This window comes from Aquarana catesbeiana, linkage group LG01, assembly GCF_042186555.1.
Source record: "Aquarana catesbeiana isolate 2022-GZ linkage group LG01, ASM4218655v1, whole genome shotgun sequence".
NCBI classification, from domain to species: Eukaryota; Metazoa; Chordata; class Amphibia; order Anura; family Ranidae; genus Aquarana; species Aquarana catesbeiana.
In genome coordinates this window covers 978,970,233-978,986,985 of record NC_133324.1, presented here as the reverse complement: position 1 = coordinate 978,986,985, position 16,753 = coordinate 978,970,233, and the positions used below count along the sequence as shown (strand labels likewise).

General features: G+C 41.4%; 1 protein-coding gene across 1 annotated transcript in view; it reads left to right on the top strand.

Annotated features, from left to right (window-relative positions):
• LOC141123548 (cytosolic phospholipase A2 gamma-like) overlaps nucleotides 1-16,753 on the top strand; it is a 201,096-nt gene that overhangs the window by 156,726 nt on the left and 27,617 nt on the right. The window contains exon 14 of the mRNA XM_073612062.1: nucleotides 11,209-11,380. Coding sequence (XP_073468163.1) covers nucleotides 11,209-11,380 — 172 coding nt within the window. The remainder of the gene's footprint in view (nucleotides 1-11,208; nucleotides 11,381-16,753) is intronic.

Below are 16,753 nucleotides of genomic sequence, written 5' to 3'. Positions count from 1 at the left end.
ATTAAGGAAAGGAATAAAGAAATTAGTTGCATGGAGACCAATTTTCTTCAAATTACATGAGTTTCCATCTCTGTATGCTAGAATTGTTTTTTGTATTCTACTATTGTGTCAAGTTTAACTTTGATGTCTTTTAAAGTGGGGATCTCTATAGATTTCCATCTGCACATTATTTCTGTTCTTGCTGCCAGTAATACTTGCGTTGCTATGTATCTGTATCTGGGTTGGTATTGGTCCATATATATACTAAGGTTAGCTTGTTCTATATTTGGATATACCCTGTTTCTAGTTAATTTCGATAGTAATTTATAAATCGCCAGCCAAAAATTTGTGAGAACAGGACAGGACCAAAGCATATGTGCCAAGGTCCCCACCTGCCCACACCCTCTCCAACACAGATTTGAGTTTTCTTTGGAGAATTTTGCTGTTATGTAAGGGTGTAATACCACCTCAACATAAGTTTCTGCAATAGTTCTTCATAGTTGAGAATTTGCGATTGGTATTAATTGCATTTTTCCATTGAAGATCTGTATATTCTTTAAGAAATTTCTTTTTCCCATTTAATTAATGGTTTGTGTTTGATAAATGCATCTTTGGATTGTAATGAGTTATATATCAATGTTATACCTTTCATTTTGGGATTATTTGATTGAAGGTAGGACCATACTGTCACGGAACGTCCCTCACTTCGCTTGAGTGCTTCCGTCAGTACACCGCTTCCTAAGTTCTGGAACACGAGTCCAATGGATCTGGCTATAGGAACCCCCAAGAACTAGACAACACCAGTCTTGGAGTACATCAGTACTAACTCTTTATTTGAGATCTCACACACATTTATACAGCAGGCCGACTCAAAGCTAACCTAATTAACATGAGCTAATTTACTACAAAATGTACCCAGACCAGATGACAGACTTGTGGGCACCAAGCTTCACACAGTAGTATAAACACAATAGCTGGAGCTAATTACAATTAACAATACAAACAACAATCTCCCCCCTCCTCAGCCTAGACCATTTGTCTCCTAGCCAGTGCTGGTGGCTAATGTGATCAGCTCATTCAATTAACAGGTTGAGTTCAGAATCAACCAAACCAATAATAGTCTCTACATACATCCTGGGAGATATTGTGGACACATATTACTGTCCCATTTTAAGTAGTCCAAGATATATTTTCTCACTCACCCTGTGCCAGGATGGCACAGGGTGACTTAGACATAAGATGTATTCTGAGTTCCACGGGCCATACTTTCCCTATAATTGATATGTGGGTGGTTTTCGTTGTTTGGAAGTAGGAGGAAATTTTGAGGGCAGAGTCCAGCAGTCCTCGGCCTTGTTGCCAGCCCTTCTGCTGGAAACCCCACACCATCTCTTCCAGCTAACTGTTGGGGAGGGAGGCCGACTGCCCCGCCTCCCTGGAACTCTGGAGTTGTTGCTGGTGCTGGGCAGAGGTTGGTAACACTCTGCCCTGTTGCCAGCACTTCTGCTGGGGACTCCACATCCTCTGCTCCGGCTAACCGTTGGGGCAGGTGGCTGGCTTCCTCCACTCCCAAACTGTGTAGCTGCCATTGGGGAGGTGATCCGGCTGCTTCCTTTTCCATTCCCTCATCTGGTTGCTAGGACGACATGTCTCTGGTACTGTCTCCCAGGTGCACTGATCTTTGCTGGGGAGGGAAGGCCGCTTCCTCCACCCTGACCAACTGTTGGGGAGGGACAACACACACCTCCTCTCCCTTCTCCCCCTGTATCTGCTGCTGGGAAGTGATTGCCACCTTCTCACCCTGGGCCTCCGAAACTGCCACAGGTGTGGGGCAGAGGTCTTGGACCCTCTGTCCGGTTGCCAGATCTTCAGCTGGAGAAGTTTGTTGTAACACCACAGATACTGCTGTTGGTGCTGGGCAGAGCACAGTGAAGTTTGGCCCTAATACCAGCTCTTCTGCTGGAGGCTCATCAGGTTGATCTTCCTCAGCAGAAAACTCTATTAAATCCCCTATCTCTATAACTGGTGTCTGGGGATAGAGGTTCACCATCTTCTGTCCATGGAACCCAGAAGATGTTATCAGTGCTGGACAGAGGTTAGCAGAGCTCTGCCCTGTTGTCAGCACTTCAGGTTTGGGGACGGCAATCTTCAGATTTTCCACTGCCGATTCTCTGGCATGCTGCTGAACTTGTTCTAGCAGTTTCCTGTATGCCCTTTCCAGATGCTGTTCCTTCCTTAGCAAATGGTCCAGATCAGGTTTGAGCTCTGAGACCCCTGCAAGACCGAGCATAGCCTCTCTATATTCTCGCAGGTCCTCAAGGTAAGGCTCCCCTTCATCGCCAAACATAAAACAATCTGTAAGGCTCTCCCACAGCAATCTAGGGCCTCCAAAGTCATATCCCTCCGGAGAGCATTCTGTTGTCTCCCCTAAATATCCCTCCTCTGCGTGCCATTGCAGAGCCCGATAATGATTGTCCAGCTCTATCTCCTGCTGGACCAGCCTGTCCAACTCAGTCACCCATTGCTCCTGGGGCCGCTCTCCCAGGAATGCCATCCGCAATGCCCGTTGGTCACTGGCCCGTTGCTCTTGGGTTGGAAAGCACTTGCCCTGTTTTATACCAGCAAGCTGGAGAGCTCCAGTCCAGAGCTTCACCCGAATTTGCTGCCTAAGCTCCAGGTATTCATCCTCAGACACAGTCCTGGTGTATGTTGAAAGGATGATCCGCAGCAGCCCCGGGAACTCTGATGCCAGGTCCATATCTCCGCTGGGGTGACTGAAGTCTGCTATCCTGATCTTGGATCCAGGTGGAGGTTTAGATTTCCCAGACTGCAGGAAGTTTTCCCGCTGCTTGCCACCAATGTCACGGGACGTCCCTCACTTTGCTTGAGTGCTTCCATCAGTATACCGCTTCCTAAGTTCTGGAACATGAGTCCAATGGATCTGGCTATAGGAACCCCCAAGAACTAGACAACACCAGTCTTGGAGTACATCAGGACTAACTCTTTATTTGAGATCTCACACACATTTATACAGCAGGCTGACTCAAAGCTAACCTAATTAACATGAGCTAATTTACTACAAAATGTACCCAGACCAGATGACAGACTTGTGGGAACCGAGCTTCACACAGTAGTATAAACACAATAGCTGGAGCTAATTACAATTAACAATACAAACAACAATCTCCCCCCTCCTCAGCCTAGACCATTCGTCTCCTAGCCAGTGCTGGTGGCTAATGTGATCAGCTCATTCAATTAACAGGTTGAGTTCAGAATCAACCAAACCAATAATAGTCTCTGCATACATCCTGGGAGATATTGTAGACAAATATTACTGTCCCATTTTAAGTAGTCCAAGATATATTTTCTCACTCACCCTGTGCCAGGATGGCACAGGGTGACTTAGACATAAGATGTATTCTGAGTTCCACGGGCCATACTTTCCCTATAATTGATATGTGGGTGGTTTTCGTTGTTTGTAAGTAGGAGGAAATTTGGGTGTATGTCAAGAATTCTGAGTTTGAATCTCTGCTGTAATGTTGTGAATGGCAGCAATCTATCACCACTAGTGATATCCACTAAGTTTAGTATTTTATTGTTTGTCCAGTTGTGAAGTCTTATATTGGGTATTATCCATTGTAGAGTTTCTAAAGGGATAGGGATGCATGTTAATGGGTAAAATTCATTCCCTTTTACAATAAATTCTTCTCAGGTTTGTATTGTTGCTTGTATTGTGGGGGGGGGGTTGGGTTTTTTGCTATGTTTAGATGCTTTGGCAGCTATCAAAAATGACAGTGGTGATAATTTATTTAACTATGTTAATTCTAATTGGCACCAGGGTTTTATGATGGGGTTATTGAACCAATTTTTAAGTTGGTCCAGAACTGCAGCTGTGTGGTAGTCCTTTAATATTGGTAATCCCATGCCTCCAGTGGATTTATTTTTGCTCTGTATTTCAGGAGAGCATCTGGACATTTTTCCCGTCCATACAAAGTTTGAGAGTTGTTTTTGCATTGTTGTAAAAAATGATGTAGGAGCTGGTATTGGCAATGCCCTAAAGATATACATTAATTTAGGAAGTATTAACATTTTGTACTCTGCCAAGCGACCTGACCATGTCCGGAAAAATTTCCGGATTTTAGAAAGTTCTGGTTGGAAGGCGTTCAGTAATGGGGCATAATTGATACTATACATATTCACAATGGGATGTGTAAGTTTGATACCTAAATATGTAATGGAGTCAGCGGTCCATGGGTATGGGAGAGCTTTTTTGAGGGATTTTTCAAGTTTGTTGTTTATATGTATTCCTAGTATGTTTGATTTAGAGGCGTTAACCTTATAGTAGGAAACTTTGCTAAATAAGTTTAGTACATCATGTGCTGCGGGCAAGGAGGTAGCTGGTTTTTATAATGACAGAATTACATCGTCAGCAAATAGCGAAATTTTATGTTGACATTCCTGAGTTGTAATGCCTTGTATGTTCGGGTCGGTTCTTATTTTCTCCACTAGTGGTTCCATAAGCATGGTAAATATTATGGGGGACAGGGGGCAACCCTGTCTAGCCCCATTTGTAATAAGGAATGTTTTAGAAAACTTTCCTTCTGTATAAACAAATGCTGAAGGTGAGGAGTATAGTGCCAGTATGGCCCTCTGTAATGGGCCTATAAGTCCAAATTTTTCCAAAACTTTGGCTAAGTACCCCCAGTGCACTCTATCAAAGGCCTTCTCCGCGTCTCATGTCAGAAGCAAAGAAGGCTCTTTGTTTTCCCCAACCATATGCAGTAGATTTAACATTCTCCTGGTGGCATCCGTGGTTTGGCGGCCCGTCACAAATCCCACTTGGTCATAATTTATTAGTTTAGGTAACAAGGTTGATAATCTATTTGCTTTTAATTTAGCTTGTAGCTTAACATCTACATTTAATAAAGAGATTGAAATTTTGCAGGAGGTTTGGTTCTTTACCTGGTTTGGGGAGAGTTATTATTGTTGCTGTGAGCATTTCTGGAGGAAATTTTGCTGTGGATGTGGCTGCTTCAAAAACTGGGAGCAAATGAGGAGACGGGATGGTGTTAAATAATTGATAATATTCGGAAGAATATCCGTCTGGGCCTGGGGCTTTGTTGCGGGGGAGGTGTTTAAGGGATTTTTCTATTTCTTGTACTGAGAAGAGTTGGTTCAGGAGGGATAAGTCTTCTTGGAATATTTTAGGTAGGTTTACTGTCGCTAAGAAGTCAGTGATTACCGCATCATTGGGTTGGTGTGTGTCTGGGTCATTATTAAGGTTGTACAGTGTTTGGTAGTAATCGCTAAATGCGTCTGCAATTTCTTTTGGGTTGGTAACTTTCTGTTTAGATTTAGGATTATTTATGTAAGGGATTTTCTGTTTGATAAGTTGTGTAGCTAATAACTTCCCTGCCCTGTTCCCATATCTGTGTGACTGGGCTTTTAGAGACCTTAATTGGTGGTTATGTTGAGCTATCAGGTGAGTTCTTTGGTCTTGTCTGGTAGTAAACAATGCTTCCCTGATTTTTTGTGTGGATTGCTGTTTATTTGTATTTTCTAATTGATGAATTTTTGCTAGCAGTTCATTTAATCGTTCTGACCTTTGTCTCTTTGCCCTTGCACTCATCTGTATAAGCAAGTCTCTAATATAAACTTTATGGGCATTCCATAATGTGAAGGGATCGTCAACTGAGGGGGCATTGATGGTAAAGAATTCTTTAATTGCTTTCTCAATTTGTGCTAAATTTTGAGGTTGAGATAATGTGTATATGTTGTTTCACCATCTGTTAGCCGTGGTCTCGGCGCGATGAGTGTTGGCATCTCCATACATCATACAGACCTGAGGAGGAGATGAAATAATTTAGAGTTGCTCTTCTTTGTTGATTTTTTGTTTGGCTGGACAGGTTCATATCTCTGTTAGGGACTATATTGAAGTCTCCGCGCATGATAACATGACTTTGCCTCATTGTTGAGACTTTTTTCCAGACCTTTTTTACAAAGGAAATTTGTTTGGTGTTGGGAAGATACACATTCACCAATGTATATTTTTTGCTGTTCAGTTCACACACAAGGACTATGTATCTTCCTGAATCGTCCAGATGAACATCCAAACTTTTAAATTGTATAGTGTCTTTAATTGCTATTGCTACTCCTCTTTTTTTTGAAGTATAGTTTGCTTGAAAAATATGAGGAAATTGACGGTGTTGGAAAATAGGCGGTTTGTGGGAAATAAAGTGAGTTTCTTGGAAACAGATTACGTCACTGTGGAGACTTTTGGCTTCTTTCCATGCCATTTGCCTTTGTATGGACTATTTAGCCCTTTAACATTAAGGGATGAAATTTTGATGGTCATGTTGGAATTATTCTAATGACTGTTTATGTATAGGTGCAATACCGCGATATGGTATCGAATTACCTGGCTTTAAATAGGGAGTGTAGATGATTCCAGTAGGTTGGTGTTCGGCTGGTTATTGTATGCCTGTCGTCGTTATAGTTCGCAGAGATGTGCAGATCTGCAGGACACTTCGGGTCAGGTTGGAGAGTGTAGACAGTCCTGGTTGGTAGATCTTTAGTTGTGAATGGTGTGTCTATCTCCTTAGTAGTACACAAAGATGGATGGGTCTTTTGGAAAACTTAGAAGGAACAGTTAACAAAGTTCAGAAATAATAACAATAATAACTTGCGATTCTGAAAAGAATCTGTGCGGCAGTAACAACCGCTCAATTGAAGGGGTGTTTAAAAGATAAACAAAAAAGTGGCAATCCCCTGGGCCATCAGGGGTTTAATATGAGTACGATATTCATGAGAGTGATTTTAGCCTACTTTGCTGCGTATAGATTATTTCTGGGTAACACAGTTTAGCCATGGTTGTCACTGTCAGTAGTATCAGATGAAATAATCTACCATTCCCGCATGAGGCGGAGGCCATCTTTCATGTTGGATATCAGATGCGTAGTACCATCTTTTGTGATCATTAGCTTTGCTGGATATATCCAACGATATGTGATGTGATGGTTGTTTAGCGGCTTCGTAATGGTAGCTAATTGTCGTCTTTGCTGTATGGTGAAGGCCGACAAGTCAGCATAAAAGGAAAGATCCTGCAGATCCGCTGGTAAAGAATCCCGATTTATAGTTGCTGCCATAAACTGATCCTTAATGTGGTAAAAGTGGATTCTGACAATAGTGTCCCTGGGTTAGGTGTGCAGCAATATGTTTGGGCTTAGGTAACCTGTGGATGCGGTCCACAATAAGTTCTTGGGGTACGTCTGGAAGCATTTCAGCATTTGCGAGAAGTGGGTTTTTAGATCTGGAGGTTTAACTGTCTCAGGAATCCCCCTTATTTTGATGTTGTTTCTCCTGGACCTATCTTCTAAATTTGCCAGTTTAAGTTTCATCTGCAGCATGTCATCTTCCCTGTGATTGTTGGCGTCCACTAAGTCATTAAAGGTACATGCAAACTCACCCATTTTTGTTTCCACATGGGATATTCTTTTATTCACCATGGAAATTTCTGATTTAAATTGCCTGGTTAATGCTTGGATGTCTGCATGTAACGTGGATCTTAGGGATATCAGCATGTCTTTAATAGTGGTGTCCATTATTGGTGTGTTAGCATTGGAAAAGTCAGTTATGGAATCCTGCAAATCCCTAGTATCGTCTTGGGAAGAATTCAAGCTTACCACCTCATCTTCTTCCTCAGTGCAATCCAATTTCGGTTTGCTTCTGGCTGGGCTAGATGAGGCTGAAGGAGGTGGGGAGTAGTTCCCTTTCCCTGGTGTATTGTAGGAGCGGCACGAGTGTCTCACTTGTACTGTGCTGCTTTGTGAGTGCTAGCCTCGTGTGCCTTTCCCCTGCTTGCCACTGCCATCTTGCTCCGGAGACCGGCGCTGCCACATGAAGTAATCCGGCAGTTTGGTTGGATATGTTTCTTCCTTTCTCTTTCTGGTAGACATCCTGAAGGGTCCCAAAGCTGATCCGCACTGTCTGTTTTCAAAAATGAGGCTTCTAGTCGCTGTATTTTGCTCCTGATGGCCCGTGGCAGAGAGGAGCTCTTTCAGTGAGCGTCCACTCACCGCGCCGGTTAGCCACGCCCCTGTTTTGTTTGTATCTTTTAAGTTACTTTGCAGTAAATGAAAGAACCAGAACTCCCCATAGTATATTAATACTGTAAGCTTCTCCTAAACAAGAATGCTGCATATACAAGCCACTTACAACTGTAAGAAAAAAATACAAACTATACAGAGTACTAGAAATATGCAAACTACACACATGCACACACTATCTTACCTTTCTACAAATGAGCATTGACAATGGTCTCTATGCGATAGGGATACACTAACAAATCACTTAGCTTGGGTTATAGTATCTTCATGATCCCTGTAGTCAGCAAGGACTCCAGGCTATTTGAGCAATTGCAGAAATTGGGCTCTCTCCTAGTGTAGATTTACCGTCATTCCCAGGTGATGTTCCTTCTCTGGCACAGACTTTCCTTCTTTTTTTTTTTCTTGTTATGTTTCAAATTATGCTGCTAGCCTTTTATTTAGAAAGTTTGGGTAGCCATTCCCACATGGGCATGTCCCTTTACCTCTTTTTTTCTACATCATTTTCTATGAGAGAAGCATTTTCTTGTTCAAATTATTTTATTGTTATAGAAAGAAGAAGATAACAAACAAGTATGGTAGCAGCCTTAAGTTATAGAGTGAATAATATCACACTAGTTATGCGGGGATGCAGCCCGTAGTAGTTTGGTGAGAAAAATATACATAACAGACAGATAACGCACAGTAGTCATTAGTTAACTCTACGTATGGTGATGTAATCAAGCCCAACTGGTAAGCTATAACAAACATGTGGGGGAGCAGAGAGGGAGGGATAACTCCTCATGGTGATTAAACACATTTGGGATGCATTGGGATCCAACTGTCAAGAACTATTAAGGTGTTTAGGTAGGGGTATTGGGCTGGACCCTTTGGGAGGACAGCATAGGCTGCTGGTAGAGATTAAGTGCAGCAGTGACTGCATTACGTGAGGTGCTACCATCGTTGCATGCATTCCATTGAATGAATGAGCTTCCTCCATTTGGGGTACTCTGTGTTGGGCTTAGACCGTGTGATCTGAAAAAGGAGGAGGGTAGAAATGAAAGAAAGGAGACAGAAAGATGCTAGAAAAGAAGTGGGGAAGGGGGTCAGAGGGTAGTAGGAGGCAGGTGGGGGTGGGGAAACTAGAAGGGGAGGGGGGGCAGAGGAGGTGGGGATAGGTACCAGTGGGGGGGTGTAGTATTAAAGAGGCTTAGGGGTCTTCATTCAATGTTCCCTAGTGACATAGGGTGTGGGGTTATGGGGACAGTAGAGTTTGTCAGAAGGGAGATAGTGATCTACTCATTGCTTCCATAAGTGGTTATATATATTTTTATTTTGTCTGATAGAGTAGCTTCCACTTTGGCATGGATCATGGCCTTGGTGACCCTATTTTTGGTTTCAGTGATGTTAAGGTGTGGAAATTTCCAGGCCTTTGTGATGGTTTGCTTCGCTGTGGTAAGAACCTGTAAGAGGAGTTTAAATTTTGGACAGGTTACTTCCGGAGGCTTTTTATTAAGTAGGGCTGGGGCTGGGTTAGGGTCCAGTGGCCCTTTGAACAATGTTGAAAGAATATAGAAAATTTCCGTCCAGGACGTTTGGGCAACTGGGCAACCTCAGAAGCATTTGGGGGGGGTAAGTGGGTTGGAATTTGGCAATCCGGGCAGGGACCAGGTACCAGCACATAAGAACCTTATAATTTGTTTCCAATGCCACTATGTTTTGCAACGCTGACTTGGTGGCTTCCCAGATCTCCTTTAAGTCCTTGTCATCAAGAAAGAGAGAAGCATTTTCTAATGCAAACTCTGGCACTATAGTATCATGCAGTACATTACTTTATTAGTTCAAATATGTCAAAATGTTAAGCTGTTATTGACATTTATCGCTGTAGCCTGAGTGCAGTATTTGACCAGAACTCCTCTAAAACAATAGTAGCAGCTAAAGTGTGTATATGACCCATCAAATCTTTTACATTTGCCCAATATATAACGATAGTGTCTATTTTCCCATTGTATTAGAGGGTAGCATGTGCAAGCATTGTTCCAGTAGAATTTGTATGAGAAATGTTCACACAAGAAGATGTTTATTCCTAAAACAAACATATTTTATATGTGACTCTGGAAAATCACCAGACTTATACACGAAATATACTGTATATATTATAGTACGTGTGTGTGTGTATATATATATATGTATTATGTATATGTGTGTGTGTATATGTGTATGTGTATGTTTGTACATATAATTCGTAATAGTGCAATCATAAATAAATAAAGTCCATCTGTGTAAATAAAGTGCCAAAACGTGTTCAATTCCAGTGCCACTCTGTGCTCCCCTCTTGGGTCCCCACTCACCAACAGTAAGCTTTAAAACCGCAAGGTCTTTATCCTACATCAATGGCTTGGATATCTCCTTCCAACAGTAAGCTTTCAAAAGTCTCAAGATTTGTATCCTACATCTATGGCTTGGGTATCTCCTTCCTGTTCCTCTGGTAATCAGATCTCCATTGTAATGGTATGAATATATAATATACCAATGAAGAGAGAGAAAATGTAATATTGCTAAGGTGTATTATAAAATCACAAACAAATGCACTTACATTGAAGCAAGGGCATATAGGTATAAAATCACTGCCTCAGCTGTCACTGTGTCTCATGTAGCTAGAGCCTGCTTCATGCATTTCACCCCTCCCACTGGGCGTCTTCAGAAGCTTCTGTTTGCTTTTTTTTATAATTAACCTTAGCAATATTATGTATAGGAGTAACACTGAGTTTAAATTGTTTGTATTTGTATTATTTTTGGGGTTTTATACCTTACACGATAGCAGCTCCATAACTTAATTTAATTTATTTATTATCAATTGCATTTATTTATTACCCATTGTATTCACATGACACCATAGCGCAAGCTTTTACACCATTTTCATATATATATATATATATATATATATATATATATATATATATATATATATATATATATATATAAATATGTTATGATTGTACGTCAATCATAACACACCCCCCCAAAATAATTACATTTTGAGCATGATTAGTAATATTGTTCATGAATTGAACCCGGGCTTGTTCCATTGTCACTATTGGAGTACAATGGGCACAATTTAATATAATGTTTTTTTTCTTTGTTTTACTAGACTGTGAAAAAAACAGCTGAATACTGTAAGGAGCACAAAATTCCCTTTCCGGAAATCAGCAAAGAAAGTTTTGAGGACCCTCCAACAAAAAGTTGCTACATCTTTCAAGGAGATGGAAATGAGACGCCTGATGTGATGCACTTTCCTCTGTTTAACACCCAGATTTGTGGAGGTGAGTTTACAGAGAAAAATTGTGTAATGTATCTTGTGTGTTCACTGAATGTCAGGACTGGGATCTGAACCCACGACCTCTGCTGCACCCGGCGGTGGATTTTTTTGCTGAGTCCTTTGAGAGGCTGGACATCTCCCCCTTGAATCTCTTAGAACAATCATGCCTTGTATATTTTTTCTGGTAAACCTTGAACTCTTTGCTCCCCTCATGAGCTTCCAGTTTAAGCCATGTCTCTGCACTTCCTGTTTGCCAGATTATTGTGCTCTCTTCAGCTGATATCTTGCTCCTTTGCATACCTGCAGCATTCCTTATCTCAATTATCATGTTATTGACCTTTGGCTTGTTCCTTGACTGCGCTTTTGCTTGATCCCAACCTGCAACCACTTGTTACCAACCTTGGCTTTTTTACTGACTACCCTTCTGCTTGATCCCTACCTGCTATATCTGCTAGTGGGACCCCGACTTGCTCACCTCCTGGTGGGGTGATTCTGAGGACCATGACCTGGTACTAACACACAGCAAAACCAATCTCTACCATACCGGTTAGTGCTTAGACTTCGCACCTTGTATGAGCTCTCGTCATCTACCAGGGTGACCTCCTTGTGTACTTATACAGCTGGTTGGTGGGAGCCTCTCTACTGCTATAGTTACTGGTCTCTGAGCCTGAACCCTGACCGTGACATTGAGTTGTTTCTCTATATTGTGAGCTTGGCCCATGCTTAACCATCTGCTGTCCGGGGCAATTTTTACATTTTTAATACACATGTTAAAATAAAATTTCTAGGAAAAAAAAATGCTGATTTTATTTATATCTTATTTAATATTTTGTCAAAGCAGAGGCCCTGTAGAATAAAAAGGGGGCATTTGACAAATTTTTATGTTACTCGATATTTGTGCAAACATTTATCAAATGCAAATTTTCAGGGACAAATACTCTAAAATTAATTTTAGTGCACACAAAAACAATATAATTCCAAATATTTTTCTATGCTATAAAAGATGATGTTGCATCAAGTAAATAGATACCAAACAACTCAAGACTCCCGTGAAATGGTGGCAAACTACTGTACCTAAAGTTTTTCATAGGTGACCCTTTAAAAAGTCTTACAAGTTATCAGTTTAGAGTTAATCATGAATTATGGCCTTAGAATTATTGCCCTCACTCTGACATTCATGACAAGAACTTACATGTGTGGTAAAGTCGCTGTTTACATAGTATACACATGCAGAACCCACTGTATGCACATGTTTGCATATGCACATGTAGGAAGGGAGTGCTTTTAATTTTTCATTTTATATAATATATTCTTTATTATTTTTTTATTTTATTAAAATGTATTTTTTTACATTGTTTATTTTTTTGTTTTTTTTTTATTTTATTTAACTTTATTGCTAACACAAGGGGGCTAACAACCCCCTTATGTGATAGCTTTGGTCAGGTGACAGCTAATATTAGACCCCCAATGTCTCCCCTGCCCTAAAAAGCAGCTAATCAGGCAGAGGTTGTGCTTGATTACCTCCTTCTCTGTCTGATTGATGGCTTTGAAACCAGAAGTGATGAAATGATTGTCACTTTTGGCTTCATTAGTCACAGTTGGGAGGAATAGACGTTCATCCATCTCCTCTGTGTTTTAGCTATGCTGGTCTTTTACCACAGTCCTGGACTACACAGAGGACTGGAAAAGCTCCAGAACCATTGTCAGATGAAAGGAGGTTGGGATGTGTCTCTTTTCACTTTAGTAAAAGTGATCAGATGGTTGCAGAGCACCTTTACTGAACAGCCCATTGACAGATGTAAAAAAAATACACATGCTCTACTGCTCCTCTCAAGGTTCCGGGATAAGGTAAATCTGTGGACCAGGTTATGGCTTTTGGTAGCAGGTGGGGCAAACTTGATCAAGATTATACTGTCCCAACTACTTTATTTTCTTCAAAAAACTCCCATAGTCATATTGTTAAAACTCTTTAGAATGGTTAAATGGTTACTAAACCCTCGTTTTTTTAAAATAACAAACATGTCATACTTGCCTCCTCTGTGAAGTTGGTTTTGCACAGAGTGGCCTCAATCCTGCTCTTCTGGGATTCCTCATCGGTGCAAGTAGCTCCTCCTCTTCTTGAGTGCCCCGTCGGGACACTCATGCAGGTGTGCTCCCGAGTCCTGCTTTGCGTCTATTGACACAGAAAGCAGTACTCGACCCCGCCCTCGGTGCACACATCATTGGATTTGATTGACAGCAGCCGGAGCCAATAGCTGCGCTGCTATCAATCTATCCAATCAGGACATGAGACACCAGCTAGAGCTGGGGTGCTTGTCCCTGGGGAGAAAAAGACCAGGTTCAGGTGAGTAAAACGGGGCACTGGGGGGCTGCAGCATGACAGAAGGTTTTTCACCTTCATGCATGGAATGCATGAAGGTGAAAAACCACGAGGCTTTACAACCCCTTTAATTCCATTTTCCGCTCTTTACTCTGGAAGAATAGACTCATAAAGGATTAGACTTTATCAGTTACAAAGGGCTAATGATGGGGGTGGCCTGGCCTTTCCAAAGCTTTGGCTGTATTATTTGGTGGCTCAGCTGCAGCACCTGGTGGGTGGTCTTCATTTGGAGTCCGTAGGGGACATCGGCGTTGGGGATTCCGCATTGGCAGTGATACTTCACTTTAGTGGGGCACAATCTCTTTTTGAAGGTTTGGAGGCACACCTTTTATTAATACCAAATATATTATATCCAACTTACTGGCTAATGCATTAAATATGGGTCAAGACAAAACAAATACAACAAGTCTCTAGATGTATAAAATATACCCCCATATGGACTAATCATGCATACCCCAAACTGGCTAAGTTGCAACAGGCTAGTAAATGGAGTGTATTGGGCATAACACACCTCAGATATTTTTTTGAAAATGGTAATTTGCTCTCCTTTTACCACTTGGCCACTGGACACTTAAACCCCCTTCCTAACCAGATCAATTTTCAGCTTTCAGTGCTCTCACATTTTGAATGACAATTACGCATACAACACTGTACCCATATGACATTTTTGTCCTTTTTTTCACACAAATAGAGCTTTCTTTTGGTGGTATTTAATCACTGTTGAATTGTTTATTTTTTGCGCTAGAAAAGAAAAAAGATTGAAAAATCTGTAAAAAAAAATGCATTTTTCTTTGTTTCTGTTACAAAATTTAGCAAATTAGTAATTTTTCTTCATAAATTTTGGCCAAAATTTATACTGCTACATATCTTTGGGGTCCATAAGCTATGGTGCCAATATCTGAATATTGATCACACCTGAAGTACTGATCTAATTTCTTGAGACCCCAACATGCCAGAAAAGTACAAATACCCCCCCAAATGACCCCTTTTTGGAAAGAAGACATTCCAAGGTATTTAGAAATATGCATGATGAGTTTTTTGAAGTTTTCATTTTTTCCCACAATTCTTTGAAAAGCAAGATCTTTTCTTTCTTTTTTTTTTTTTCACAAAATTGTCATATTAGCAGGTTTTTTCTCACACACAGCATATGCATACCACAAATTACACCCCAAAACACATTCTGCTATTACTCCCGAGTATGGCGATACCACATGTGTGAGACTTTTACACAGCATGGCCACATACAGAGGCCCAACATGCACAGAGCACCTTCAGGCGTTCTGGAGCACCCAGGCCAATTCTTATATTTCTCTCCTACATGTAAAAATCATCATTTATTTGCTAGAAAATTACATAGAACCCCAAAACATTATTTATATATATATATATATATATATATATATATATATATATATATATATATATATATATATATTAGTAAACAAAGACCCTATAGAATACAATGGCGGTCGTTGCAACCTTTTATCACGCACAGTATTTGCGCAGCAATTTTTTGAACGCTTTTTTTTTTTTTAAATAACAGTTTTGTGCTTTAAAAAACAACAAAACAGTAAAGTTAGCCCAATGTATTTGCATAATGTGAAAGATGAAGTTACGTCGAGTAAATAGATACCTAACATGTCACCCTTCAAAATTGCATACGCTCGTGGAATGGTCGCCAAATTTTGCTACTTAAAAATCCCCATAGGCGACACTATAACATTTTTTACTGGTTACATGTTTTGAGTTACAGAGGAGGTGAAAATTATTGTTCTCGCTCTACCGATCGCAGCGATACCTCAGATGTGTGGTTTGAACACTGTTTTCATATGCAGGCGGGACTTATGTATGCGTTTGCTTCTGCATGCAAGGACAGGGGCGCTTTAAATGTTTAAAAAATGTTTTATTGTTCATTTTACTTTATTTTAGTTTGACACTTTTTTCCAAAAAATAAATTTTTTGATCACTTTTATTCCTATTACAAGGAATGTAAACATCCCTTGTAATAGGAATATGGCATGACAGGTCCTCCTTACAGTGAGATATGGGGTCAATAAGACCCCACATCTCACCTCTAGGCTGGGAAGCCTGAAATAAAAAAAAAACGATCCTGGCTTTGATCGTAGCGGTGAGTTGGTAGAAGCACCTGAGGGCAGCGGGAGGGGGGACGTCCCCTCTCGCCTCCCGTAAGAACGATCAAGCAGCGGAACAGCCGCTATGATCATTCTTATGGTGTAGGGAATCGCCGGCTGAAAAAGCTGATATCTGAATGATGCCTGTAGCTGCACCCATCATTCAGATATCCCCGCACAAAGTCGAGGACATCATATGATGGCGGGCGGGAAGGGGTTAAAACGCGCTTTTTTTTTTGCTTTTTTTTTTAACACAGAGTTGTCCATTTATACAATATTTCTAACACATATCATGCACATACCAAAAATGACACCCCAAAATAGATTCTCCTACTCCTCCTGAGTACATGGATACCACGTGTGAGACTTTCACAGCCTGGCCACATACAGAGGCCGAGCATGGCTGAGCCTGGCCGAATATGGCTGAGCCTGACCGGGTATCACTGGGTATTGCAGAGTATGGCTGGGTATTGCGGGGTATTGCAGAGTATTGCTGAGCATGGAGGGATGGCTGAGGATGGATGGATGTCTGGCTCTGGATGTGACTGCAATTGTCACAGAGCAGCGCTGTGGGTACTACAGATCCAGCCCACAGCGCTGCTGCCACCGATCTCTCCCCCTCTCCTCCCACACTGTACCGATCGGTACACAGAGGGGAGAGAGGAACCAGCATCATGACATGAAGCCGGTTTGTTTACAAGTGATCGTCCATTTGATGTCGTGATCACTTGGTAAATGGCCTCTGGACCCGGCGGTCACGCGCAAGAGTGGGATTCTGGGAGGATGTCACTGTACGCCCTCCCAGAGTTTTCCAACCACCCTGCAGCCATCATTCGGCTATGGGCCAGTTGGTAACTGGTTGAGC